At 43.3% G+C, this 27,868-nt stretch overlaps 1 protein-coding gene across 15 annotated transcripts in view; it reads left to right on the plus strand.

Annotated features, from left to right (window-relative positions):
• The window catches only part of TRRAP (transformation/transcription domain associated protein), a 110,871-nt gene that overhangs the window by 23,111 nt on the left and 59,892 nt on the right, over nt 1-27,868 (plus strand). For 14 of the 15 annotated variants that reach the window (XR_012325973.1, XM_033840507.2, XM_033840506.2 and 11 more), the window contains 15 exons: nt 47-241; nt 1,046-1,237; nt 3,568-3,733; nt 5,331-5,587; nt 7,586-7,786; nt 10,398-10,549; nt 14,138-14,337; nt 15,619-15,836; nt 15,954-16,151; nt 16,718-16,978; nt 17,517-17,678; nt 19,841-19,937; nt 21,516-21,637; nt 21,963-22,133; nt 25,448-25,516. Coding sequence is in view for 14 of the 15 variants with exons in the window: in XM_033840507.2 (XP_033696398.1) it covers nt 47-241; nt 1,046-1,237; nt 3,568-3,733; nt 5,331-5,587; nt 7,586-7,786; nt 10,398-10,549; nt 14,138-14,337; nt 15,619-15,836; nt 15,954-16,151; nt 16,718-16,978; nt 17,517-17,678; nt 19,841-19,937; nt 21,516-21,637; nt 21,963-22,133; nt 25,448-25,516 (2,661 nt within the window). In the remaining variant the exon portion in view is untranslated. The remainder of the gene's footprint in view (nt 1-46; nt 242-1,045; nt 1,238-3,567; nt 3,734-5,330; nt 5,588-7,585; nt 7,787-10,397; nt 10,550-14,137; nt 14,338-15,618; nt 15,837-15,953; nt 16,152-16,717; nt 16,979-17,516; nt 17,679-19,840; nt 19,938-21,515; nt 21,638-21,962; nt 22,134-25,447; nt 25,517-27,868) is intronic. The other variant, XM_033840510.2, reaches the window with a different exon arrangement.

The following is a 27,868-nucleotide window of genomic DNA, read 5'->3' on the forward strand; positions in this document are numbered from 1 at the left end:
GATATTCAGTTTTAATTCCTGTGTGTTTTTTTTTTTCCTGTGCTAGGTCCAGATAGCAGGAAATGGACAGACATACATTCGAGTAGCAAACTGCCAAACTGTTAGAATGAAGGAAGAGAAGGAGGTATTGGAGCACTTTGCCGGCGTCTTCACGATGATGAACCCATTAACGTTTAAAGAAATCTTTCAGACTACAGTCCCTTATATGGTGGAAAGAATCTCAAAAAATTACGCTCTTCAGGTATGACACTCTTATGTTCTTTCAACATGTGTCGAATACTTGGTGTTCCTTTTATTTTGTAAGTGATGTGCCTAAGGATAGTGCTGTAGAGCAAAATTTAGAGAACTATTAGGCTGTAGTAAAAGAAAAATTTCAAAAGTTTAAGATGCTTTGGACCACTTCCTTTCATAGTAGAAATTAAATACGTGTTAGATGTAGGCTCTTGGTCCTTGATGGTGACAATAAAATGACAGATTAAGTACTTAAGTGAACTCCACTCAGTGCTCAAATCGGTTTTGTTTTTTTTCTTTTGGTGGATAATTCATTTCTTGAAGTGTCTGATACAGATTTGATTTTGTAATTTTGGAAAGTTCATTATTTTTTCTTGAATCCGCTTTGGGGAAGTAATGATTTTTTTTATTTTTTAACTGAAATAATGTGTGTTGTTTTAAGCCATTGCACTTTAGGGTAATTTGTTACAAAGTAATAGGTAACTGATACAATTGCCATATGGTAGTTTTCTTTTCTTTTTTTTTTTTCACAACTCACACACACACACTGTATTCTATTTTACAAGAGATAAATAAACTGACACCAAGCATTGTAAATGGATGACCACAACAAAAGCAACAATGTTGCAGTTACCAAACATGAAACACACTCACACTATGTCATAATATTGACATTCAGTCCAGGAATCCTCCACTGTAACAGCTCCTTTACTTTGCAGTGAAAATTGATGTGTATATTTTTTGCCCCTGAGTCCTTGTGGGATTTTTTTTTGGAAGTAATGATTTTTGTCACATGTGTTTCTTGTTTTGACAGATTGTTGCCAATTCCTTCTTGGCAAATCCTACTACCTCTGCTCTGTTTGCTACAATTCTGGTGGAATATCTCCTGGACCGCCTGCCAGAAATGGGCTCCAATGTGGAGCTCTCCAACCTGTACCTCAAACTGTTCAAGTTGGTCTTTGGCTCCGTCTCCCTCTTCGCAGCTGAAAACGAACAAATGCTGAAGGTAAACTCAGATCCAAGCTGTGCATTGTGTTTGGGTTTTTTTGTTGTTGCTTTTTAATTTTCTTCATTTTGAACAGAAACTGGCTTTGCTCTTTATATTTATAAATATTGTAATATTGAATTAATAAATGTTTACAACGAATCAGGGCCAAGTGTAGAAAACACTTCATGTGTTTCTAAAGCAGAGCTTAATCTATTTGTCTCCTAATCCAAAATGAACACTTCAGAGCTCTCGTGGTAGGCAGGGGTTGTCATTAGTCTTGGCACCCTGATTTTCTTTTTTAAACTCATTTCTTGTGTGGACCACACAGGTAGTGTAGGAGCACACTGTGCTTTTTTTTTTTTTTTTTAAATTGAGTGACGCAGAAGAATATAAGAGGAAAAAACATCTTACCTCTCAGATCCAATGGGAAATGGTTGGCTGTGTAACAGTTCTCATCACATACCCATCTTCCACAGCACATCTCTGTGTTCATATTTTCTGTGGCAGCACATAAACATCCCATTTCAGGGCTATTTGTTCATTTTTCCCCTCTGAATCAAGAGCTCTAGCCAATTTGTGTCCTTTATTAAGACCATCTGGGAGGGATGTGTCTCATAACACATTTTTATAGATGACTAATCCTATACGTGTAATTTTATCTCATCAGTTATTTGACTCTAGCAAATGGCAGAAACCAATGCATGGTTACATCATCCACTAAAGGCAGCAGATGGAACAAAAACCTATCAAAATTCTCTTCCACTTAATTTCTGTAGAAGGTTGAATATTATCATCAGTTCTGTCTGAAGAGAGATGTTTTCCCATAGGGGAAAAGATCTATTTTTTTCTGAAGTAAATATATAGGTGGTGATATAAAGCACCAGTAATTTGTGCTTTTATGTGACAGTTTCCTCCATTTTTTCAGTTATATAGTAATCAGTTGTCAACAACCTTGACATTACTTCTGTGTTAGTATAAAAAGAAAATATTCAAATTTTTAGAAAGATATAAAATATTTAATAGTCTTTGTCCACATAATTTGGTATCTTCAAATAATTCCATTTTTGCCGATATCTGGGACAATATGTAGAACAAAAACCAACAAAAAAGAGAATTAAAAAAAAAATAAAATAAAAAGAGAATAAAACCTAATAGATTAGACAAGTCTAATGATGGGGTTTTGGAATATTGTTCAAGAAAGATGTTCAAAGAATAATTTCATAGAACATTTTGTCATGAGACTAATATATGTGGTTTATCCATAAAATAACTATATCTTGCCATATACAGTAACAGACTTGTAATTGTATCACTGACTATACAGGTAGTTTACAGGTCACAGTTCACTTTAAATACACCTGCAAAAAAATTCACATCAAACTTAACCTGTCGCATGTCAAAACTAGGATTTGAAGTACAAGATAAAAAACTAATCTGTCTTAAAATGTTGATTAAACTTACTATAAGCTAATAAAATGCTCATGAACACATTTTTCGATTAAGTCTTCTAAAATGTTACCATCTCATATGTCTTTTGAGGTTCTTCCAAACTTTGCATGTATGGTATTTGGTAGTGAAGTTTCAGTTCCTTTAGGTTGCATTTTGCATTCTGATAGTTAAGGAACAGGCTTCTTTCATTTTGTTTGATTTTTTTTTAAAGTTTATTTTATTTTATAAATTTATTTATTTATTTTTGGCGGCATTAGGTCTTCATTGCAACGTGCGGGCTTACTCTAGTTGCGGCGAGCAGGGGCTAGTCTTCATTGTGGTGTGTGGGCTTCTCATTGCGGTGGCTTCTCTTGTTGCAGAGCGTGAGCTCTAGGTGCACGGGCTTCAGCAGTTGTGGCACACGGGCTCAGTAGTTGTGGCTCGTGGGCTCTAGAGCTCAGGCTCAGTAGTTGTGGCTCACGGGCTTAGTTGCTCTGTAGCATGTGGGATCTTCCCGGACCAGGGATTGAACCCGTGTCACCTGCATTGGCAGGCGGATTCTTAACTACTGTGCTACCAGGGAAGTCACTCATCTTGTTTGATTATTTGGTCTCACGAAGGACTGTTCACAAGAACAGTAGAGCTCACAGGCCCTCCAGTTCCTGTTGCAAAGTGTCTGCTCAGCATCATGTACCTACATAGTAAGATGGGAACCTAGTAAATGCTGCTTTCACAGCCAAACTGGTGGAAGCCTACATATGTTTTAGAAGAAATTAATTTGAGTCAAATAAAAGTTGGAAAATTTTTATTTTGTTTTTCCTTTTAGAATAAATTCATCAAAATTACCTTCCGTTCCTATCTTTTTGCAGTGAACCCTCCTCATTTAGAGCTTGTTAACCTGCCTTTTCTCCATCCTGCAGCCTCACCTGCACAAGATTGTGAACAGCTCAATGGAGCTCGCCCAGACTGCCAAAGAACCCTATAACTATTTCCTGCTGCTTCGAGCCTTGTTCCGCTCCATTGGGGGAGGTAGCCATGATCTCCTGTATCAGGAATTTTTGCCTCTCCTTCCAAACCTACTGCAAGGTCAGCGCAGTGATGTTGGTTGCCTTTTAGTCTTGTGCGCGTGCGTGGGTCTTGCTTCCCTTGCTTGCTGGGGTTCCTGCTCTGCACCTGGTGAAGGTCATGGTGAGGGGATGTATGTACATGTCCCCTGCAGTGTGTGTATTTGTGTGTCCATCCCTGTGTCCTCTCTTTAAAGGCAGTGCATCTTTAAAGGGATGGGTTTTTCTCCCTGCTCAGAGTTGAATGGGAGTTGGAAGGTCTTAGTTACCCCGGTTAGGACTTTGTTACATTTTTGTAGCGTTTGATAAGCAGTTCTAGAAAGTGGTTTAGTAAGATCAGGGATCCCTAGATTGCAAGAGAATCAGAACAAGAAGGGAAAAAAAGAAGTTACAAAGCTGATATAAGCTTTATATAAAATACATAAAAATATGTTTATATTTTTATCTAGTTGCTAACTTGCATAGACAGAATTCTTTTATTCCTGTGTGTTAGGAATGCTTTCAAGGTATATATAACTAAAAGGGATATTGGGTCCAGTGAATGTTTACAGGTATGAACTGACTAGAAACACTATCCTAGGAATTTTTTTTTTTTGGTAAGGGTGAGCGCTTGGCAAGGGATTGAATCTTCACAACTGGGAAATCCTTGAAAATGATGAATGTAACATGGCCCTATGTCCCCCAGGCCAGGTGCTTAAAGAGGCCCATAGTCAGGCTCTGTCATCCGTGTTTGACCCCGTCCCCAGTCTTCCCCAGCCTGCGCCCTCTGCTCTGATCAGTCTGATTTTCCCTCCTGCGCTCTTCCCAGCCTTACTTCTCCCCACCTGATTTTGTTCAAGTACATCCCCTCCTTGGGAACTTAGCTGTGCCCTCTCCTCACCCACCTTCTCCTTTGGATTCTGAATCTGGTGTGGCTGCTGTGTGATGCCTTGGCCTTCCCTGATAGCTCCTCTTTCTTCAGCCTCAGCTGCCTGGGACGTGCCTTTGCGGCCACTGTTACTTGCTTTTCTCTTTCCACTTGTCTTTAAGGTTCTGTGGGCAGGTGCTGATCTGACATGTCTTAGGAAGGGGCTCAGTAAATACTTGGTTACCCTCGTGAAAAGTTGGGGGGTTGTGTTTATGAGCAGGAAGCTCCTCCCATTTATAAAAACCGAAAGTGGATTTTTTTTTTTTAATGTTTATTTTAGAGCATAGACATCAACTGTGGTTTACTGGAAATCTGAAAAAACACGTAAGGTTATAAACATCAAGCTTGATATGGACACGTCATATTGGAGTCTGTTTCTTTAGACTGGGCTTATTCATAGCATGACATGATTTTTAAAAGTTTGATGTATAATATTAGTCCTTAATATTAACTTAATCAATATTAAATAGTATTAATTGTAACTGAAACTATGTGCAGCCTGCTGTTGTCACCACGAATAAGGTAGATGGAAGAGGTCACAGGGTACAGTTACAGAATAGATTTAGCTAACACAGAAATTATAAGGCGTAAAAAGCCTTCCTATTATCGGGTTGATGTTTATGTGAAAAGGCGGGTCACTTACTCTGTACAGTTAACTTGGGCATGTGTCTGGGAAGTAACTTCCCCCAACGGCCTCACACCCTGTGTTTAGGGCTGAACATGCTGCAGAGTGGCCTGCACAAGCAGCACATGAAGGACCTCTTCGTGGAGTTGTGTCTCACGGTGCCCGTGCGGCTGAGCTCGCTCCTGCCCTATCTGCCCATGTTGATGGACCCCTTGGTGTCGGCTCTCAACGGGTCGCAGACGTTGGTCAGCCAAGGCCTGAGGACTCTGGAGTTGTGTGTGGACAACCTGCAGCCCGACTTCCTCTATGACCACATCCAGCCGGTGCGCGCAGAGCTCATGCAGGTAAGTCTGCGTTTCTGTGCCGCCAGCAGAGGGCGCCAGGACTTACGTATCTAGTTCTCACTGAGGATTTTAGGCTGTCAGTTTCAGAAGTGACTGGCCACTGTTGAGGTCGCCGTGTGGAGTGGTGGGCTCCCTGCTCTCTGGTGGGCTACTGGTGTAGGCGTCAACTTGCTGTGTGAGTCTTCTGGCTTACGAAACAATGTCAAGAAATATTGCAGGTATTGAGTGAATATTTGTTTTGCAGTATTGCTCCCCTTTCAGAGGGCTTTCACAGTGTCATGTTCTTGTGAAGTTGATGACTTGGGAAGGCAGGTGTTAAATGGCTGCTGTTTCTTCCAGGGAGATCCTCTCTTTATCCAGGAGAGATGTTGAGTTACACAGTAGAGACGCAAACTTGTAAAGGAAGTAGAGCTGTCTGGCCACCCCCAAAGGAAACAGCAGATAAGAAAGGAGGCAGTTTTGAAGGCATTTTATATTTTTGGTCATTAGAGCTCAGTGTCAGATATCAGGTTATTCCTTCATGTTTTGCTGATGGTAATGATTTGTAATGTGGTTGGTAATTGTTCGAGATTCAGGCTGCCTGTTGCTTACTCACCTGCCCCTTTGGTGTAGAGTATTTGGCCCCAAGTAGGTAGTCCAAATGCCAGCTTTCTGTGATGGGCAGTAACTCAAGTACAGGAGTCTCTGGACAGTAGGTTGGAGGTGCAACCAGGACTCGCCTGTCAGTCCTGAAATTTAGATCTTGGGCTCCATCTAGGCAGGAGAGCATGGCCTAGAGGTTGGGTTGGAGCCTCCAGGTCCAAGTCCAGTCATTTGGAGGCTTGACTGACTCTCGAGCCTGAGCGGAGAACAGGACCGTTGGTTCTGGAAGGCAGACCGTGGGCCCGACCCAAGCCTGGGTGAGCTTCCTGTGGGAAGAGGAGGCAAGGATGGGTTCTTGGGAGAATTGGGTAAGGGCTTCTTGCTTTCGGAGGCACAGTTACCCTACCTGCTGGACAACTGGCAGAGTACCGTCAACCCGCTACGAACCTGTGCGAGTGCTGGGAGATTGAACCCTCCCGTTCCCAGTGCCACCCCCTCCTGGGGAGGTAAGCAGAAGACCCCTCTCCTGAGGATACCTGAGCTTTGGGTGGGCCAGGTGGAGGGTAAGGAGTCTTAGACTACATCTCTCGACAGTCATGAAGGGAAGCCTCTTTGGACCTACAGGAATGTAAGAGAAATTCGAATTTTGCTTTTAAGAAGAGTTCCAAGATTTTATGTTGACTGTCGTTGGACACTAATACCTGGCATTGTTACAGAAGGTGGTCTAAGAAAATAGGTTTAAATAGTGAGCTATGGTGATTTTCAGGGCTTATGATAATTTAGGTGAAAAGGTATGGGAAAACTGACAGAGTGTTTGGGAACAATTGAGTACGTCTCTGTTCCTTATACTAATTGTGAGTACAAGGTACACAGTAACTCATTTTTCCCGTAATGCAGGTCCCTTTATGATCACTGTTTTCCCTCTTCGCTGTCCTTTGTAATATCAGATTTGAAATGTAAAAGGTAGTTTATATATCATGTTTGTAAGTTATAAAGCCTAATAATAGAAGTAAAAACCTGAGAAGGCACCATCTAACCCAAGGTCAAGAACTGTGGCAGCAAGTTGTGTTTTCCTCTCTGCTCCCCTATCCCATTTTGTATATCTGCCCAAACAATATGTTGTTCAGTTTTCTTGCCTTTGAGCTCTGCACTGTTTATGACATGCTACCATTTGTACTGTAGGAGCATGGAAGAACATTTATATTTATATGTGCATTTTCTGTAAAGTCATACGATTTCTCTGGAAGGACACACCTGACTAACATCGTTGGTTTCCAGAAGGGAACTGTGTGTTTGGGGGACGGAGGTGGGAGGAGGAGTTTTTGCCATGTAGTCTTTCATAACTTTTGAGTTGGGATTGGGGGACCGTGGGACTGCATCGCCTCGGAGGGTTAATGAAAGCGTACTGACTTTCAGGCTTTGTGGCGCACTTTACGCAACCCTGCAGACAGCATTTCGCACGTGGCCTATCGTGTCCTTGGTAAATTTGGTGGCAGTAACAGGAAGATGTTGAAGGAGTCCCAGAAGCTGCACTACGTCGTGACTGAAGTTCAAGGCCCCAGTATCACAGTGGAGTTTTCTGACTGTAAAGCATCTCTTCAGCTCCCGATGGAGAAGGTAAATTTTGGAGTCTCTGGGAGTTTCTTAAAGATACTGTAAGTTTCATTTTAAGACGTTTAATTTCTATTTGAAAACACGGAAATAGAACATATACTTTTGGGGTGGGAATTTCTAACTCAAAGGAGATGAAGATTTATTGGGGCCCAGCTTGGTCGGTTGGAGCTTCCATCATTCCAGGAGGCCAGTGGGTGGTGTTGCCCCTGAGGACGTTGGACCCTTGGGCAGGACTGTCCTTCTTGATGGACCAGGAGGTGTCGCCCAGCCCACCCCACCCTTGCACTTAGTCTGTTTTGATGTCCAATAGGTTTTACATTGTGTCATTTAGAACCTAGGTTAGTCCCGTTCCTGTCTCATTCCCGTCACTCCTGAGTACCTGCTTCTCTCCCAGTCTCTATCCAGACATGGCTCCTTAGCCCACCACGGACAGCTCTTTGGTTTCTCTCTGTGTGTCCTTTAGAACGCCTCTGCCCTTGTATAAAAATCAGCAGACTGTCCCCAGCGTGTTGTAGAGCACTCAGCCGCTTCTGCATGATCCTTACTGAACACCGCCCCTTCACCTTACTGACCCCTCCTGGTCCTTTGTCACACAGCTAAGGTTGTATTTATTACAATCTACGTTGTCACATTCGACTTTCCCCTTTTTATCATATGACCAGCCTTCCCGCCTGCATTACAGCTTTTGTTACCATGTCTTTTCAGAACACTTATCTAGCCGTTAATATAATGTGCATTTTTGGAAAGGGTTTTATAGAAGCCTTTCACGTGTATCTGAGTGACTCAGCCATTTCAGTGAGCCAGATGCTGGCTGGGATTCTTGAACTCCTTGCAGGCCTGGTCTTAAACAGCATCCTGTGGCCTGGAACCACTCAAAGCCCTCCTTTTGCTCAGGCGCACTCTATTCTGTCCTGATGCATTGTATTGTAGAACTCAGCTTGTTTACCTTTCTGTATAAGGAGTTTACACACAGTAGTGATTTCTGTAATTCTTTTTTTTAAGCCAGACTTTACTGAACATTTGTGAGGAAGGGTACCCATCATGGGTAATGTCAGTCTGGAGTCGTTTCCTGTCGTCGTCTCTCAGTCCACCTGCCCCCCCTACACACACACACCTTTTCCCCCCAAGTTTCTCAAGCACACAAATTGTGTCCACCCCTCTCCCAGCCCCACCCCATAGAACGGTGTCGCTTTCCAGTCTTAGCTTCTCATCCAAACCTTTATCTAAATACTTGCCAAAATAAACACTAGTTTCCCTGTAAGAAAATACAACTAAAATTCTGTCTTTACCTTGAAGATTACCACAGTGAACATACTGTGAATCTAGCCCGTTGCCACATTTTAGGTCGTTTCCTTAAGTTAGGATTCTATTTGCTTTAGCCCCATCAGTGGCAGGGTTGGTATTAGAATGAAAACTAAGACATCTGACTTTTACTTGATCTCTGCATAGATTAAGCAGAGCAAGAAAATCCCTGTAGAAGTAGTTCTTCCCCAAAGCATCTAAAGCATGGAAGAAACCAGGTTTTGAAGACAAGCTTCCATGGCCCTCCTGGACCCTCCCAGGGACTCTGTGGTGCTCTCGGAGCCCTTTTCCCAGCAGGTAGCATCCTGAGGGCCGTGGCACACCCTGCAGGGCTGAAGGAACCAGCAGGAAAGGGGATGACCAGCAGGGCAAGTGCCAGTGCATTTACATGACAGAAGTTCTGCTTTTGGCATACTTTACAATCTCTTTTTTGGCAGGGAAGGGACAGGTAATTGGCTCGTAGTTTATGTTGATTCTTAAAAATAACACTTCTCAGACTGTCCTTGCATGATTTATTACATAACCCTGAGCAGGTCAGAGGCAGCAGTAGAAAGGGCACTTCTGTGGTGCCCCAGAAGAGCTCGGACACGCAAGCTGGGAGTGATGCAGTGAGGGGCCCTTGTCACCCTCTGTGCTGTGTCGCCTGGCTGCGTCTGGAGGGTGGGGCCCCTGTCCGTGTCAGCTCTGGTTCCTCACACGTGGCCAGGATAAATCTTTAAACTTCAACACAGATTGGGGCTTTGATTTCTAGGTATATAAGTATCTTTAGCATTAATATCTTAGCTGTTAAAGACTCCAAGTGTTTTTTTGTGTGTGATCGTTCCTTCCCTGCCTTCCTGGTCAACCTAATGAAAAGGCTAAAATGTGTATGTAGCTATGTAGGTTTTCTGCAAAAATGAAGTAAACCCTCTTTTAAAGAGAGAATTTAGTAAAAGCTTAGGAAAGCCATCTTTTAGTTTTGAACTGAGACGACTCAGATGGTAGTTTAATCCAGCAAATCTACCACAAGAGGCCTTCTGAGCTCACTTAATTTCTGGAATCTCCCATTGGCTACTTAAGCATGAAATTAGTGAACTCCACGTCCCATTTCAGTTTGAACCATGGCAGCTCTTGATGTCATAATACTTCTGTCACCTTCTCTGGAGGTTTCATTTGGAGAACACCTGCTGGCCTGTCTGCAGGCCCCCTGTGCTCTCTTCAGGAGCAAGCATGCATTCAGGTTCTTCTGCGTGGTGCACGTGCTTTCCGTGCAAGCTTTTCAGAGTCACGTCATTTCAGCACAGACTACAGTTTTTGCGTTTCTTTGCTGTAGGCCATTGAAACGGCTCTGGACTGCCTGAAGAGCGCCAACACGGAGCCCTACTACCGGAGACAGGCGTGGGAAGTGATCAGGTGCTTCCTGGTGGCAATGATGAGTCTGGAGGACAATAAACACGCACTCTACCAGCTCCTGGCACACCCTAAGTATGCTGATGATTTAATTCTCTGTGCTGGGACATAATTTGTTTCAGAAACTTAGGGATGGAAGGACCTCCCAGGTCTCTTAGTGTTTTAAGTATGTTCCTTCAGTTCAGGAAAATGCCATGTTGTTTGCTCAGCAATGCTTCTCTTGCTTTTTAGAGAAAATGGGAAGAACCTTGGGCACTTGGGAGTTAGAATTTCTCTCAGTCGTAATCCTCCTTTAGTATTGCCTCCTCCACTAGGGCGCAAGCTTCAGGAATCAAGGGTCAGTCCTCTCTCCCTTCGGCTCACCGTTACATTTGCAGCACCTGCACATGATAGGTGTTCAGGGGATCTTTTGGTGTTCCAATCCAGAGTGATCCTTTTGTGTGACATTTTTATTTCGCTCATATCACTTAAGGCTGTGACCTTTATATAATGATCTTTTGTGGTGATGTATGTTTGTCATCTTTCTGTGTTATAGGTTTCAGGGAAGAGGTTTTTCCTTTGTATTTTTACGTTTCTCACGGCGTCAAAGATAGTGCCAGATATATAGTAGGTGCTCAGTTGTCGAAAGAGCATTGGAGAGAGAGCAGTGAGCAATAGCCAAGTGCACAAGGAAATAAGGCAGCATGAATAAGAGCCCACAGAATCAGCAGAAAGAGATCTGCTCAGACTGAAGATATGAGGATCTCCACAGCTAGGTTATAACTATGCTTCTGCTGTGTTTAAAATAAATGAAAGACAAACTTGAAAACATTCCAAGAAATACAAACCTTGTAAAAATTGCCCAAGCAGATTAAAGAAAAGAAAGGAGAAAGAGAATCTTTAGATAAGAGATAAGTCAAAAGAAATTATCCAGAATGTGTGCAGAGAGAGAAAAAGATGAAAAATTTTAAAAAGATTTAAGAGACATGTAGAATAGTGTGAAGTGGCATAGTTGCTTGAAGTCCCACAGGAATGAACAGCAAAGAAAAGGGCAATATGTGGTCAGATGTAATTGGGGTACAGCTAAGGCTATATTTTGAGGGAAACTTGTAGCTTTAAGAATCATAATAGACTGGAAACAGTCCAGATGTCTGTCATCCGTGGTGCGTGGATACAACGAAATCTCAGCAGTAACAAGGAATTAACTACTGACTCGTGTTCCAAGATGAATAGATCATTTCCAACACCAGGCTAAGGGAAAGAAGCCAAACCCAGGGCTGCATATTGTACGGTTCCTTTTTTTTAATATAATTTTGAAAAAAATTTTTTTATTTTTTGGCTGCGTTGGGTCTTTGTTGCTGCGTGCGGGCTTTTCTCTCTAGTTGCGGTGAGCAGGGGCTACTCTTCATTGCGGTGTGCGGGCTTCTCGTTGAAGTGGCTTCTCTTGTTGCAGAGCACCGGCTCTAGGCGCACAGGCTTCAGTAGTTGCAGCACGCAGGCTCAGTAGTCGAGGCTCATGGGCTCTAGAGCACAGGCTCAGTAGTTGTGGCACATGGGCTTAGTTTCTCTGCGGCATGTGGAATATTCCCGGCCCAGGGATTGAACCTGTGTCCCCTGTGGATTCTTAACCACTGCGCCACCAGGGAAGTCCCAGCATAATGCTTTTGAAACTCATCCATGATGCAAAATTTGTAGTTTGCTCCTTTTCATTGCTGAATCATATTCTCTTGTATGGATATAAAATGGTGATTTTCTACCTCCATGTGCTCTTTTTTTACAAAGGAAGAGCTTTTTCTGTCTCCTTTCATATTTGTTTATAGTAGTATGGACTCATGGATTCTTAATTTATTTAAAGGGTGACAGTCCATTAATTTGGTGACCAGATTGTCTAGATTGAGTCACTGAGAGCCCCTGCTGGCTGGCTTCTGTATTCCTGTGTCGTGTCCCCATCAGTTTCTGAGCATCCTTTGTAGCTCAGCAGGTTGTTTCTGGCTCACCTCGTGCCCTCTCTCCCCCAGCCCTGGAGTCACCATTCCCTTTCAAAGGAATGAGGGCTCCTGAAGAAATGGACACAGACCAAGGTCTCTCTGCTAGGTGTGCTCATTGTTTCTAAGCCTTTCCGCCTAATTTTTTGATAAGCAGAAGTTTATGATATTACTGTGGTCAAGGTGATAAATTTTTCCTTTTGTTTTATGCTTTTTATTATATTGTTTGTAAGAAATCACTTTCTGCATCCTCATCGTGAAGATACTCTTGTATTATCTTCTAAAAGCTCTGTAGTTCTGTCCTTTGCAGTTTGATCTTTATCCTCTAGAATTAACTTTTGTGAATGGAGTGGAGTAGGGGTCCATGTTTATATTTTGCCCTTTAGATATTCAGGACCCACTTATTTATAAAGACTCTTTGTTCTCCATCTCCGCATTCACAGATTGAGTACCTTCTAGAACCAGGCTCTGTTCAAGGTTTGTGTGTAAGACTGCATTCTTGCCTTCAAGGAATTTATATTCTAGTGGGGTAGACGGACAACAGCAGAAAGAAACAAATGCATAGTATTTCAGCTAGTGATAAGTGCTACTATGCATCGCAGGCTAAGTAGTGCGCTGGGTGGGAGGGAGTGTGGGGTGGGATGGGGCTGAGTTAGGGCCTCAGGGGAACACCAAGAAGACATTAGATTTCGCCCTATGTTTCACAGGAAGTGGATGAAAGGCTATGACTTACTCTGGCTGACCGCAGGTTGTCTTGGCTTAAGCCAGAGGAGCATGTACTGGGGTGTCAGGAACAGTGTGGAAGAGCAGGCCGGGGGGATGGTGGGACTCAGATGTCTGTTTGGGTTAGTTGGACCCAGTGGCCTTTTAAAGAGCATGATTACAATCTGGAAAAGAGCTGAGGAGATGTTCAGGTGTGGGGTGGGGAGTGTGACCACCACTCTTCCCTCTGTTTGAAGATGTTGCACGTGGAAATGAAGGGCCTGTGGATTTTATTAGTTTTGGGGGAAGAACCAGAGAGTGAGTGGGCAAATATTAGAGGCAGACTCTGGTCACAGAAAGAAATCTGTTACTTGGACCAGTTCATGGTTGGAAGAAACTAAAAATTTTTAAAATATTGATGACCATTTCTTATCCTTGTGTTTAATGTGTGCTTCCCTGACTCTGCTTTCTTGGGTTTTAGTTAATCTCATATAATTGGCAGTAAATCCTTTATCCATTTAGACCCATAGCCCCATTTGATTCTGTACCTAGTGGTGTGACTTTTCAACATATAAAAGGTATATAATTGCCTTTAAGTAATAGCTTTTTTCCATCTCTCTTTGATCATTGATACTTCTTACAATTTGGCTTATTTAATTGTAAAAGATTAACATCAAACATCAAATTTCTTAAAATAGAAAATAATTACAAAAATATTGACTGTGCTGTCTTTTTGTAATTTACCTCTGATTCATTACCTGTGCTCATATTAGGTAGAACGTATTTGGTGTCTCTTGAACCATTGGCTATAAACATTCATCATGAAATTCATCATGTTTGATTCCAAAGTGTTGCTGAAATTAAAGCAGAGAAATTAATTCACTCAGGCCTATCTGCACAAGAGGAAAGTGGGCAGGTTGAAAATAAGAAAGTTGTAGTGGAATCATTGGCTCAGGACTTGAGTGTCGTGATGATGGATTTAATTGTTGTCTTGCAGCTTTACAGAAAAGACCATACCCAATGTCATCATATCACATCGCTACAAAGCTCAAGACACTCCAGCTCGGAAGACGTTTGAGCAGGCTCTGACCGGGGCGTTCATGTCCGCTGTCATTAAAGACCTCCGGCCCAGTGCCCTGCCCTTTGTAGCCAGCTTGATTCGCCACTACACAATGGTGGCAGTTGCCCAGCAGTGCGGTGAGTGGGACAGAGAAGTGGTGGGTTGAGGCCTTCGGGGAGCTTCAAAAACTCGGTCAGACGCTGTGTTTCAGAGAAGCTGAGTTTGGCTGATTGGTTTTTGGCTTTTGTTTCACAGTTTTCCACTCATTCTATTGACAGATAGTTGGTATATCAGCGGTGGGTGCTGTATTCACTTGAAAATTGTCACCAAGTTTTACCTATAAAATACACCGAGTTTAACATTTTGGCCCTTTGTTTTTCATCCTGGGGGCTGAGTACTTTTGGACCCTCTGTGTATAGAACAGGGACAGTTCGTGATCGCACCCCTTGCTGGTCCCCGTCCTTGGCGGTGTTTCCAAGGCTCAACCTCCGCTCTGCCGCATCACCCGCTGGCCGCTCCTCGGTCTCCAGGCTCTGCTCCTGGGGCCCCTGGCGTCGTCCTGCCTGGGCACGCCTCACCTCTGCTCCGGGTTCTCAGGCTCTGGGTGGTGAAGGACCCATTTTGTTTGTCTCTGCAGACTGGTGATTTTGGAAAAGACAGTAAAAATGTCACCACACCGCCAATTGCTAAGTTTCTGAACACTTGATCTCACTTAATCTCAGTGCTGGTCAGTGGGCACGCACACTTGAGTAGCACTTTGGGTCCTTGGAGCCCCTCACCCTCGATCGACAAGTAGTTTTCTCCAGACACTGCAGAACACGGAACTTCCCCTCCTTTTTTTTAACTCTTCCTGCCTGGACAGTCAGTGCTGTACAGTTTAACACTTAGGTTGTTTCTCAGTGTTTCCAGCAGACCTGTACGCTTCTCAGTAACTCCCATCTTGCCTCATGCTGGGTGCCTGCCAGGTATGAATGAACGGTTGCTGGCAGACTGTTCTCTGTGTGGTTAGGTTTTGCAGGTGGATGTTGTTGCTGTTTACTGTTACTTGTATGTCAGGAGTGTCCAGAGCATAACCCATGGTCATTCCCATATTGTACCTCTTGGCCTCGCTAATGATTTTTCTAAAGATACCCGATTGTGGTTCTCATTTTAAACTAATACATCTTTGAATTGGGATTGAGAAAGGGTGAAGATATCAGTGTGTAATGGAAAGCATTCAGAAAAATAGCCTTAGTGCAAGTCAGATCACTTAGTTTATAAATAACTGCAGTTTACCAGCAGTTGGCCTGGAGTACCAGGGTTGGGCTTTTATTAAATTCCTAACCTCAAGGAAAAACACGAGGTAGTTTTGCAATTTGAGGGACGAGAATGTGGAGCTAAACCCGGCTTTCCTTCGTGCCCTCTGCATCTCCTTTCAGGTCCCTTCTTGCTCCCCTGCTACCAGGTGGGCAGCCAGCCCAGCACCGCCATGTTTCACAGTGAAGAGAACGGGTCGAAAGGAATGGACCCCTTGGTCCTCATTGATGCGATAGCTATTTGTATGGCGTATGAAGAAAAGGAACTTTGCAAGATCGGGGAGGTGGCCCTTGCTGTGATATTTGATGTTGCGAGTATCATCCTGGGCTCAAAGGAGAGGGTAAGGAAGGACTGAGGTCTGTGTGGGCGTGTTTGTGCTTGAGGGTGGTCGTTCTGGAAATCACTCACAGTGTAAGAACTGAGTAACACCGTACGGGTTGTGTGCGTTTTTCTCCAGGCGTGCCAGCTGCCCCTCTTCTCTTATATCGTGGAACGCTTGTGCGCGTGCTGCTACGAGCAGGCCTGGTACGCAAAGCTGGGGGGTGTGGTGTCCATTAAGTTCCTCATGGAGCGGCTGCCTCTCACTTGGGTTCTGCAGAACCAGCAAACCTTCCTCAAAGCTCTTCTCTTTGTCATGATGGACTTGACTGGAGAGGTAGGTGATGGGTGACCCCAGACCTAACCATCCTGGTTCAAGATGCTGCTTTGCCTGGAGCACAGTTGGTTTCAGACAGTTCTGCAAATATGCTCTCCTAGAAGCTTAGAAAACATTACAGCATCTTTAATGAAAGGACAGATCAGAGCCCTCAGGTTCTCTTTCTTTGAGGATCTAAATACTTGTCTGTCTTGATGAACAGCCCCTGGCCAGAGTACTTAACTGGCCAGAAGTTTCTATAGGAGTCGCGTTCTTTATGAACCCCTGTGCAGATACAAACAAATAGAAGATGGTGGGCATTGCCTGCTTAAATCCATTCGGTAAACACAAGGATCAAGTCTAGAGCCGCATTTTCTTTTCTGAATGACAGACAGAAATTACCTATGAGCAGGAGAGTTAGCTACCGGAATACCTTGCAGACGTTAATGAAGCAGACTTGATACATTAGCTGGCGTGAGGGCCGTGCGCCCCCAGTGACAGCGTTTGTTGGGGGTAGTGTGTGCAGGAGACGTGGGTGCTGTGGGCAGCATCGCCCCCTTTCGTGCTAAGGAGTCCCTGGCCTGCAGGTTTCCAATGGGGCAGTCGCCATGGCCAAGACCACCCTGGAGCAGCTTCTGATGAGGTGTGCGACGCCCCTGAAGGACGAGGAGAGGGCTGAGGAGATCATGGCGGCCCAGGAGAAGTCCTTCCACCACGTGACCCATGACCTGGTTCGGGAAGTCACGTCTCCAAACTCAACCGTGAGGAAGCAGGCTATGCACTCCCTGCAGGTGCTGGCCCAGGTCACCGGGAAAAGCGTGACCGTGATAATGGAACCCCATAAGGAGGTGAGACGTCTGTCACCAAACTAGTGTTATTGGAACCTAGTTTGAAGTTTGAAACGTAGTTTGAAACCTTTGAAGACTTTTTTTTTTTCCTTCAAATTTGACTTGTAGATGATATGGAATTTGTAGTTTTGTGTCCAGTACAGAGTGCTATTACATATGCTCTTTTTGAGAGCATGCAGACAGCAACGTGCTTATGTTTATGTCTGTATCAGTAATTGTGAGTGTGAAGGGAGTAGAGTGCTGGTTTCCTGGGCCTGTAGAGCACAACCTGATGGTCCTGTTCTTGTTTTGGTGGTGGTGGTTGTGAGAGAGGTTACTCTGGACCCGTAGGAGTTAAACGTATCTGACGTGCATCTTTTCATGACCCAGTGTCAGCATATGAAACAGAGCCTCCCTTTCCTAACTAAAGGACGTCTGTGATAACTTTTGATCTCATTTATGGTTTTCAAATTGCTAATTGGCTTAGAACATTGTGATGAGAGGTGTTTGCTTTCTGAGGAGCGGCTGGTCAGTGATGCTTCCTCCCTGCCTCTCCCAGGTTCTCCAGGATATGGTCCCACCTAAGAAGCATTTGCTCCGACACCAGCCTGCCAACGCGCAGATTGGCCTGATGGAGGGGAACACGTTCTGTACCACGTTGCAGCCCAGGCTCTTCACAATGGACCTTAACGTGGTGGAGCATAAGGTGTTCTACACAGAGGTAGGGGGGTGGTGGTACGGCGTGGTGTGGATGATGATGACGTGTGTCTGGTAACCTGTCTTTGTGCACGAAGACTGGTCAGGCAGCACTCAGAAGGCATGGGTGGTGACCATAGTAACCGGCCATCGCCTGGCTCAGGCCCTGGCACAGGTATGTTACGTCCGGGATTGGCGAGGAGGTAGGCATGGTGACTAGAGATGTCCGGTAGAATGTGGGGGGTTTCTGAGTCTGTCGAGCTCTCTTAGCCCTCCACAGGGAGCCTTGCTCTTCAGGACCTTGAACTTGTATTCTAGAGATAAGACTGTAGCATCTACCTTAATCACTCTCGTATCAATAGGTGCCCAGGTTACTGAATTTATCAATCACTTGAATGTGCCGTTTGCAGTTGAGAACTCACTTCACGTGAGTGCCCTTACCTAGTTCTGGCAGCACCCCGTGAAGTACAGATACTGATGATTCTCATTTTGAAGATGCAGAATCTGAGCCTTAGGGTTTGTTAGACACCTAGAACTACAGAGCAGGTGAGCTGGAGAGCTTAGGGTGGAACCACCACAGTTGTTTTAGAGCCTGGTTTCTAATCATTCCGCTGTCCTGCTGGGCTGTTGTTTAGTGGACTTGACTTGCCCCTTGACCCAAGGTAACAGGCGGTGGTGGGTGGCACTTTATAAGTGTTTGTCACCGTAAATATTACAGTGTGGGATGAAATTAGACAGTGATAAATAGAAATTAAACTATAAATACAGTCAAATTATAGGCATTAATTCTTAGACTCTGTAATGGGCTGTTGATTAGTCCCAATCTGAAATTTTTATGAGACATGAATCATACTTCTGGAGGCATTGTCAGAGAACTGAGGCAAAAGTCGTAAGGAAGCAAATTCTTCCTTATCCACGCTAAGTCTGAATTTCCAATTATGAAAAATTTACCTCTTGATTCTTAAAGTCCTATGTTTTTGCTTGGACATAAGGTCATTGGTCATGTGTTCTAGCTGAAATCATTTATACCTTGTTATATCCCTTGTATAACATCACTCATAAGATTTGATGGAGGGTCCAGGAGAGCCCCTGGAGAATGGGAGGGGAGCTTCCTTCGGGGGCTTCAGAGGCAGATGTGTTGTAACCTATGGGGAAAATTCCTCATGGAGCTGGAGACCAGAAACTGGTAGTGAGTGTTTAAATTTCGGGAATCTAAACTGGTTTTGAAAGTGTTTATCAGGATACCAGCTGCATCAAAACATGTGAGGATCTTTCGGAAAATAGAAACTCTTGAGTCCTCTTCCTGAAGATTTAGGTTCAGTAGATTTGGGGTCAGACCTGGGAATCTACTGCCTAAAAACTTCCCAGGTGATTCTGGCGTGGCCACGTTTGGAAGTCTGGCTTTCTAATTTAGTTTCTGATGCTCTCTCTCTCTAGATATAGATAGAGGGATCTATATATGTGTGTGTATACAAATATGTTATATATGAGGAGAGTGTTACTGGAGGTTTCCTCCGGGGAGTGAAATAGGGTGGGTGGTTGAAATGCTTTTCTCTATACATCCTCCTCTACTGTTTTAAATATTTTACTAGGTAGGAATCTTTAAGGGAAAAAACGGTACGATTTTCCAGGATGTCAACAGAAGGGGAAAGTAGTAATAGAACACCATATGTAGTATTTTAGATATTAGATATATAAATGTGTACTGGTCTGTTAGAGTGTCTGGAAGGCTAGCCACTGGAGTATCTGCGTTATGGTATTTCCAGCGAAACACTTCCTGCTTATGCCACTCTGTACTTGAAAAGAAAGAAAAAAAAAAAGGATTACTGCTCAAACTCTGGAATTATAACATGTATGTTTCTTGGGCACTGGCCCAAGGCATTGGGAAGCAGCTCTGAACGAGGAGGAGTTGTACCCGCCATCTTGGAATTTGCATTTAGATGAAGTGATCCTCTATGTAAAGAAAAAGCATTATGGTATCAGAGTGGGTCAGAAAGTGTCACAGAGGTTGACTGAGTTTTGCTTTAGAATAAGGAAGCTCAAGCACATTTCTATACTTAAATGGTTTGGGATTTGGGTTTAGTTTGTTAATCATGTTGTGTGTGGCAGATCGCTGTGTTCTGTTACTTGCAAGGTTATTGTGTCTTCACAGTGAGAGCAGGCTAAATTAAGTTCTATCTTTTGCAGCTCTTGAATTTGTGCGAGGCTGAAGATTCAGCTTTAACAAAACTGCCCTGTTATAAAAGCCTTCCGTCACTCGTACCTCTACGAATTGCAGCCTTAAGTAAGTTCATGTAAATATGAGACAAGTTACGGGATACAGAAGTGAAGGGAGGGCTTCCCTGGTGGGGCAGTGGTTGAGAGTCCCCCTGCCGATGCAGGGGACGTGGGTTCGTGCCCCGGTCCGGGAGGATCCCACATGCCGCGGAGCGGCTGGGCCCGTGAGCCATGGCCACTGAGCCTGCGCGTCCGGAGCCTGTGCTCCGCAACGGGAGAGGCCACGACAGTGAGAGGCCGCGTACTGCAAAAAAAAAAAAAAAAAAAAGTGAAGGGAGACAGTGGCGTTTTTTTGTTGTCTAATTTTTCTGACTTTTTGTGGTCTTTTTAAGGTGGAAAAAAAAATTATGTTTGTATATTTATCAAACTACATAGTGAGATGTCAATGGATTATATAGATTGCTAGAATTTAAATAATTGTTTTTACTCTAATAAACTGGATTTTACTCTATAGTAAGCTCTTTATAGCTGTCTTATGGGAACTATATATCTCTCTAAAGTATGTATCTCTCTAATATTCTGGTTTAAGAGAGTTGTCATACCATTCCTATCTTGCCATTTTCATCTGAATCGGAGTATTTAGACCTTTTTAAACTTTTTAATGATTCAGAAGCATTTGAGACTCCTGCTGTCTCTAGGCTTTCATTAAGAATGTGGTATCGTTGTTTAGCACAGGAATTGTACGTAGTTTAGGAACGTATACTAGATCAGTACTCACCCTCATGCTTAGAAACAGTCATTTCCCCCTTTCTTGATAAATACCCAACACGAGTTGCTTAGTTGACTTTGTCTCTTGTTGACTTTTATACACTTAATAAAATATTACCAGAATCCTGCTTGAATTAGAGGTAGAGGAGCTGAGAGGCAGACCATAGTACTTGGGCTTGAGGATGGGGCTCAAGACAAGCTAGCCAGAGTTGGGGTGGGTGTGGCGTTGGGAGCTTCTCACGTTTCCTGGTGGGTGCCTCTCAGGCGTTCCTGTCAGCCGGGATGGGCATTGCTCTTGCTACAGTGTTACCCCTTAACTAACCTTTAACATAGAGGCTGGAGGCATGTCGTGTTGCCTAAGGATATTTGCATTTTCAAAGCCTTTAACCCCCCAAGTTGGGAGGAGACCACCTGATTAGACTTGGATAGTGGAGAGACGCTGGGCTGTGTGTGTCTATTTCCTTCATCACCAGAGTCTGAGGCTCTACCCTCGGCTAATTCAGCATGCGTCCACCCACAGCTCAGCCGTGCTCTCACCTGTGAGGATGTCTTGGGGGCATGGGTGCATTGGGGACTGCCTTCCACCCTTGTTTTCCCATTGTTTCTCTCCTTCAGCCCTTCTTCATCTTATCTGGGCAGTAAGATTTATCATGGACTTTCTGGCAGGCTGTTGCCTTCTTAGGTAATAATGTTCACTCTTAGATAATAGTGAGCGTGTGAGTAGAAGGCCGTGCATTCTTTTGTCTTTCAAGAGGCCAGATACTAGGAAAGAAGTTTAGTGACTCATGTATTTGTTGGTTGGTAAGAGCCTTTAGACTAGGAAATTGTATGTTTTTCAGGCTAATGATGAAAATTATATTGATTTCTCTCCCTAAAGATGCGCTTGCTGCCTGCAATTACCTTCCTCAGTCCAGAGAGAAGATCATTGCTGCCCTCTTCAAAGCCCTTAATTCAACCAACAGTGAGCTCCAGGAGGCTGGGGAAGCCTGCATGAGAAAGGTGAGCGAGGGCTGGGCGGGTGTGAGTTCTGCATTGAGTTCTTCCTGTTGACCTTGTCTGTATCCTGGGAGTCGACCTGTGGTTAATAACATACCAGATTGTAATAGTGTCTCTATCTGTTTCATAGTCATCCTGAGCCCTTTAAAAAGTAAACAGTAATGACTGGTCTTCCTCATTTCATCATAAACTTCTGGAATATATACGGTTTAATACTCCATTTTCCCAAGCAAAGCAAAAACTTGCTGCTAGAGTTGAATATGAGTTCCATTCTGTTATGAAGTATACTCTGATATCTGTTTTCCTTTGTAACCTTTTTTTAAAATAGTTTTTAGAAGGTGCTACCATAGAAGTAGATCAAATCCATACTCATATGAGACCTTTGTTGATGATGCTGGGAGATTATCGGAGCTTGACACTGAACGTCGTGAATCGTCTGACCTCGGTGACCAGGCTCTTCCCAAACTCTTTCAATGATAAATTTTGTGATCAGATGATGGTAAGCCAAATGCATACAAATTCTATGATAAACCTGAAAAATTAAATTATTTTTTTAAAATGAGTAATGCATTTACATGATTTAAAACTCAGAAGGTGTAAAAGGGTGTCTGTGAAAAGCCTCCCTCCCACCCCCATCCTCCAGCCACCCAGTTCCTCTTCTGGGGGACCACCAGTGTTAAGTTTCCTGTGTGTCCTTCTAGAGATGTTTCCCATTTGTACTGGGACATATGCCTCTTAGTTCCCACAAAGGGAAGTATAATATATACATACATCTTACTTTTTCCATTTACCATCCCATCATTTCATATCAGTACATAAAGCGTTTCTTCATTCTGTCTTATGACTACATGATATTTCATGATGGGAACATGCCAGAATGTACTGAATCATTCCCCACTTGGTGAACATCTAGCTTTTTCCCAGTCTTTGGCCTTTATAGACAGTGATGCAGTGAAAAACTTGTAAGAGCATTAGAAGTCCTTTGAGTTTTTACAGTTATCAAGGAAATAATTACGCAAAAAAAGATCTGACAGTGTTTAAACGAGAGGTGTAAACAGATGAAAGAGGGTTTCAAGTATTAACTTTATTTTGCATTCTGTAAATAAACATTTGTAAGTAATTTATTAACTTAATTTCATGGTACGTTACTACAAACATGCATGTGTTTTTTATGCAGCTTTTTAACCTCACATGCTGGTTTCTTCGTATCTACAGACGCCTAAGAAATGAACAATGGCCCAAATACCTAAGTGGGAATTGATAGTATTATGATTGGTCCTAAAACTTTTAAGTGATGCCCTAGTAGTAGAGTGTAATTTTCCAAATTGAAAGGCTCTTTCCCTTTAAGCTTCCATGTGTAATACACATACATACCTATCAATTTACATGCATACAAACATTCATAATCATGGTTATAAATGAAATTATATCACTTCCCAGTCAGAGCACATCAAATACACACATCTTACCTCATCTTATGACCTTTGGTTCTTTCATGTATGAGATCTGTGCATGTGTTCTAATCTCCTAGTGTTTTTATGTTTGTCTCCCTTTAAAACTGGTCTCTCTCTACCCTCTGTTGGCTGTCATTTCTTGCTGCCTTTGCATGCCTGCCTGAAACAACTTTCTTTTTGTGTGTTTTTTTTTTTTTTTTCACTCCAGTCTAACCCGTTAGATCTGTGAGCTGGGAATTCATTCAGTAAACATTGTTCTCCAGATTTTTTTAGAACAGAGTAAACAGGGAATTCCCTGGTGGTCCAGTGGTTAGGACTCTGAACTTTCACTGCCGGGGGTGCGGATTCAATCCCTGGTCGGGGAACTAAGATCCTGCAAGACGTGCAGCACGGCCAAAAAAAAAAAAAAGAACAGAACTGTATCACATCTGTAGTTTCTGACTAAGGCCAAGAGTCTTCTTCCTTAAAGTACATGGGTTTTTTGTTTCTGGTTTGTTGAGGGGATTTTTTTTTTCCTTCTCTGACATTCTAGCCACGTTCTGAGTGGTTGAATGCCTCTGAAAGCAGAGAGTGCTGATGTACTTGGATACAGAATAACTGAGGCTTCTGTTTGTCCAGCCATCTCGCCCAAGTCCAGCCAGGTCCTGTGCTATGGTGCTTCTGCGTTTGTGGTGCTGGCCTTGCGCATGGACCCTGTGGTCTGCCACGTTCGTCCTTACTGAGCCGTGTTCTTCAGAACTGGGCTCAGTCATCAACCTCTGTTTTCCCTCATTTGATACACTTTTGGGGTGAACAGCTCAAGCCTTCAGCATAAGTTTAAGAGATAGGACACCTTACTGTCTAGGGTGGGCATTCGTAAAGACACCCCTGAACGTTTTCCTTTCTTATAATTTCAACTGCTTGACATTTGATCTTGAGGTTTCTTATATGGTTAGTTGTTTTGGAAATCTCCTTATTGAACTAAAAGTGAGCTTTGTATACCAATCAGTGTTGTTTTTTCCTTTGGGAAATCCGAAAGCAGCTGGCCGTTTTCTGTACCTTTAATTTTGTTACCCTCGTATCTTTGGCATAAATAGCTGTTCTAGTAAAATAGAGGTTTTATGAATATATATTCTGATGGTATCCTTCAAGGAATTTTACTGGTAAAATCTTGTGAGTGTATTTAGTTTCTTTGAAGAAATGTATATTATTTTAATGTTTCTCAATGTGTGTTCCTTGGAACACTGGCTTTAGAAGATATAGGGTTTCTGTGAAAAACAGTAAGTAACTAAGTAAGTTTGGGAAGCACCACTTAACTGTGTTCCCCTCTTGAAGTTTTACAAGGTCTGTGGACATTAAAGGCTCAGAGAAAAGTGGATGTATTTGAACCATCTGTCCCCGAGCCTGTTTGTGACTGAGGAGTCCGATTTAAAGTAGCTTGTTAACTTCCTGCAGGGCAGTGTTTTGAAGAACAGGTTTGGACAGTGTAGAATCATGAAGCTGTTGTTTGGATGCCCCTGTGTGGTTTAGCTTGGGCTCTGAGCACTTGTTGCTGGGTTTTGCTGGACCCCGTTGAGGGCGGGAGCCTGGCTGCCACAGGCTGGGTCAGCCTGAGTTGCTGTGGCCTGGGGGTCGCTCTTCTGCTCCTGCAGCAGCACAGTCTTTTCACAGAACGAGCGCCCTCATTCACGTGGAAGGGAATTGCTACCCGCATGCACTGTGGGGTCCGTGCTCATCTCACCAGTCCCTCCCCCAGGGTTCCCCCTGTGCCCACTCACCCTCGGCCACAGTGGCCACCCTTTCCGTTTCTGGCCTCCCTCCTTTTCTCTGCCTGGAGTGCCCTTCCTTGTGCTTCTGGCCTGTCTGCCTCTGCAGGGCCCTCCCGGACTCCTCGGCCCTCATCTGTAGCTGGTTCCTGCTCTTCTGTTACACAGAAGGCACCTGTGTTTTACCTTGTTCCCCCGCTGTCACTGGAGCACCACAGGGACAGGGATGATGTCTGCTTGTTCACGTCTCTGCCCCGACAGCTAGCTTGATGCTGGCTCAGGGCAGCACTCCCGGAACAGCTGCAGCACAGAGTAACAGGAGTAAAAGTCCTGGTATTGGAATGGCCGGGTTGCAGGACATTTTCTGTTGTTGTATCAGGGTAAATTCAGGTAAATTCAGGGTAAATTTCTATTTATAGAACATAAACAAATGCCAGCTACTCGCATCACTGGTTCGGTGGCTGCGCTATTTCAGTAATAGAATCACTGCCATTCTCACGTTAAATAGCATGGAAAGTAATGATTACATATGAGTTTTCACCTAAGAGCTGCATTTTGAAGTTGAGATGCTCCTGTTGTCAAGAAAAAATGGCTAAGGATGTATTTTTTCACAGCAACATCTGCGAAAGTGGATGGAGGTGGTGGTCCTCACCCACAAAGGGGGCCAGAGGAGCGACGGAAACGTGAGTGACTTGTGTGTTTCTGGGAGGGCAGCCCCACTGTGCACTGCCATTACCAATGCTAATGTCGGAGCGGTGCTTTTAATTAAAATTCCGGTCAGAAATCTAGTTTTATGTGACTATGGTCCATGTAAATTGTTAAACATATTTTGTTAGCTTACATTTTGCTTTTATTTCTCTTAATTGTTGAACATTCCTTTTTATGTTTCTTTAAAATCGCCCTTTTGTTCACTTTAACATGATGTTTTTGTTGATGAGAATTCTGGGAAGCTTGAAATGTATTTCAGTTTTATTAGTTTTTCTTGAAAGTGAGTAAAGTGTACTTTCTAGACTGTTCTGGCAGCTCTTGTTTGCACAGGCTACAGTCCTCAGCTGCTGTTTTCCATTGCTTTCCGTCATCATTGCCTCATAAACCAAGTAGAGGTTTTAGGACTTCATAAAAGCATTAAGGAGGATGTAATAAAGCATCGCATAAATATTGGCATGTATGTTTTCTGGGTCCAAATCCCCCACCCCAGTTGTTTGCTGAAAGTCCAAATGGCCAGTACTTCAAAACACATTTTTTTTATGGTTTTGAGGGAAAACCGCTTTAGTTAAATCTTTTTAAGTATCTGATGTTGGTCACTAAAGACTTTGTCTCTTAAAAATGAATGGTTCTTGCTGTTTTTAATCTTATTTGTATATGTTAATATTCTTTTAAGATGTTTTTAAACTTGATGACTGTCCTCTCAGTGGGATTGTGTTTTGCACAAGCTCCTGTTACGCCCAGTGAATTGTACAGCAGTACCTAATGAGGGGATTCCTTGAGCTCTTCAGAGGCATAATTAATGTGGCTTTTTGTCCTCCTGTGCCTATTTGTTGGATGCTGTGTTTCATCCCGTCTTGTATTTTATTTATTTATTTTGGCTTTATTATGCTTTGTTTTGACCATTCTATGTCAAGGTGTTTTGTTTATGTGAGTCTTGTTTCCTGCTGCTTCTAAACAGCCAACAAGCAAAACTAAAACAGGATCTTGAACTTTTTTTAGGCGTGTTAAACCATCCATGACCTCTCTGAAGGTTTGTTATTTTTATATATATAGGGAAAAAAATCAGGAAATCTTCATGGGGGACAGCAGAGTGTATTTTAAAAGCCTGAGCTCCTGGGCGTAGGTGCAAGTGCCTCTGTACTTTCCCTCCCCATCTCTCATCTGTTAGGTATTTTTGCTCTAAATTTATTATTTGTTTTTACAGTTAGTTGTTAATTCTCTGAAACATATAGCCAGTTCTAGAATAAACATTTAAACCCTAGTGGGTAGATGAATGACTTCCATTCGATCAAAAAGATAAACTTTTACTGCAGCTCATGTGGGATGGGGGGTCAGTTGCATAGGGGGTGGGGCCGTGGGCACTGGGAGGTCCCTGAGCCCCTTCCTGCTGAAGCCTGTCGATCAACATATGAGCATGACCCCGAGAGCCTGGGAACGTCCCACTGCTGAGGAAGGCCGCGGCTCTCAGCTCAGGGGCTATGGTGTTTGGGGTCCAAGGCAGTGTGGCCACAGCTTCATGACCTCAGCTCAGGGCCAAGCCTCCTTTCTGCCCTTGAGCTCTGATAGTTTTTATGAATGCTCCACAGATTAGGAATGGGTCTTGGAAAGTAGTTTATTTGGTCAGATCCCCAAATAACATTGCCCAGTTGAGAAACTATAACCAATGACATGTTAAAAGTTGAATAAAAATAAATAAAAGCTCCCCATAACATCGGGTACCCCTGATGATCAGGGTTTTGCATTGTCATCACGTTTAGGAAGGTTTACCTGTTTGGCATTGAACTTACAGGGGAAAACTCATGACCACCTGTTACACTATGTGTACAGACACACACACACACACCCTTCTCAGGATAGCCTAAGTATCCAGTGAGTGGCATCACGGCCTCTGGGTTCTTCTGGCCTCAAACATGCCTAATTGATGGGGATTAAACCCCCGGTCCTCTTCCAACTCCAGCTGGGAAAGAGGTTTTTTTAAATATCAGCACTTCACGTATAATCTTGAATTACTCACTCTAAACAAAACAGTTTTTTTTTAATGTATTTGCATACAACAGGGTCTTACAGTTTCTCCCCCTAGACAAGAATTCCAAAACTCCTTTTTTAAAAATTTGATTTAGGGAAGAATACACTCCATGTGACACCATCAGAAGGGCTGTTTTGACATCTGAAGGGTGGAAGGTGTATTTTTTGCTGTTGAGCATTTGTTAATTATTATGTGCTTTCTGATAATTGTGTCTTTACTGTCTTGTTTACCCCAATAATCCTTACTGTGTATTGAGTATATGGGAAGTTCTGTGTAAATAACATAAATAGAAAAAAAGATG

The sequence above is a fragment of the Tursiops truncatus genome, chromosome 15 (genome assembly GCF_011762595.2).
Source record: "Tursiops truncatus isolate mTurTru1 chromosome 15, mTurTru1.mat.Y, whole genome shotgun sequence".
NCBI lineage: Eukaryota > Metazoa > Chordata > Mammalia > Artiodactyla > Delphinidae > Tursiops > Tursiops truncatus.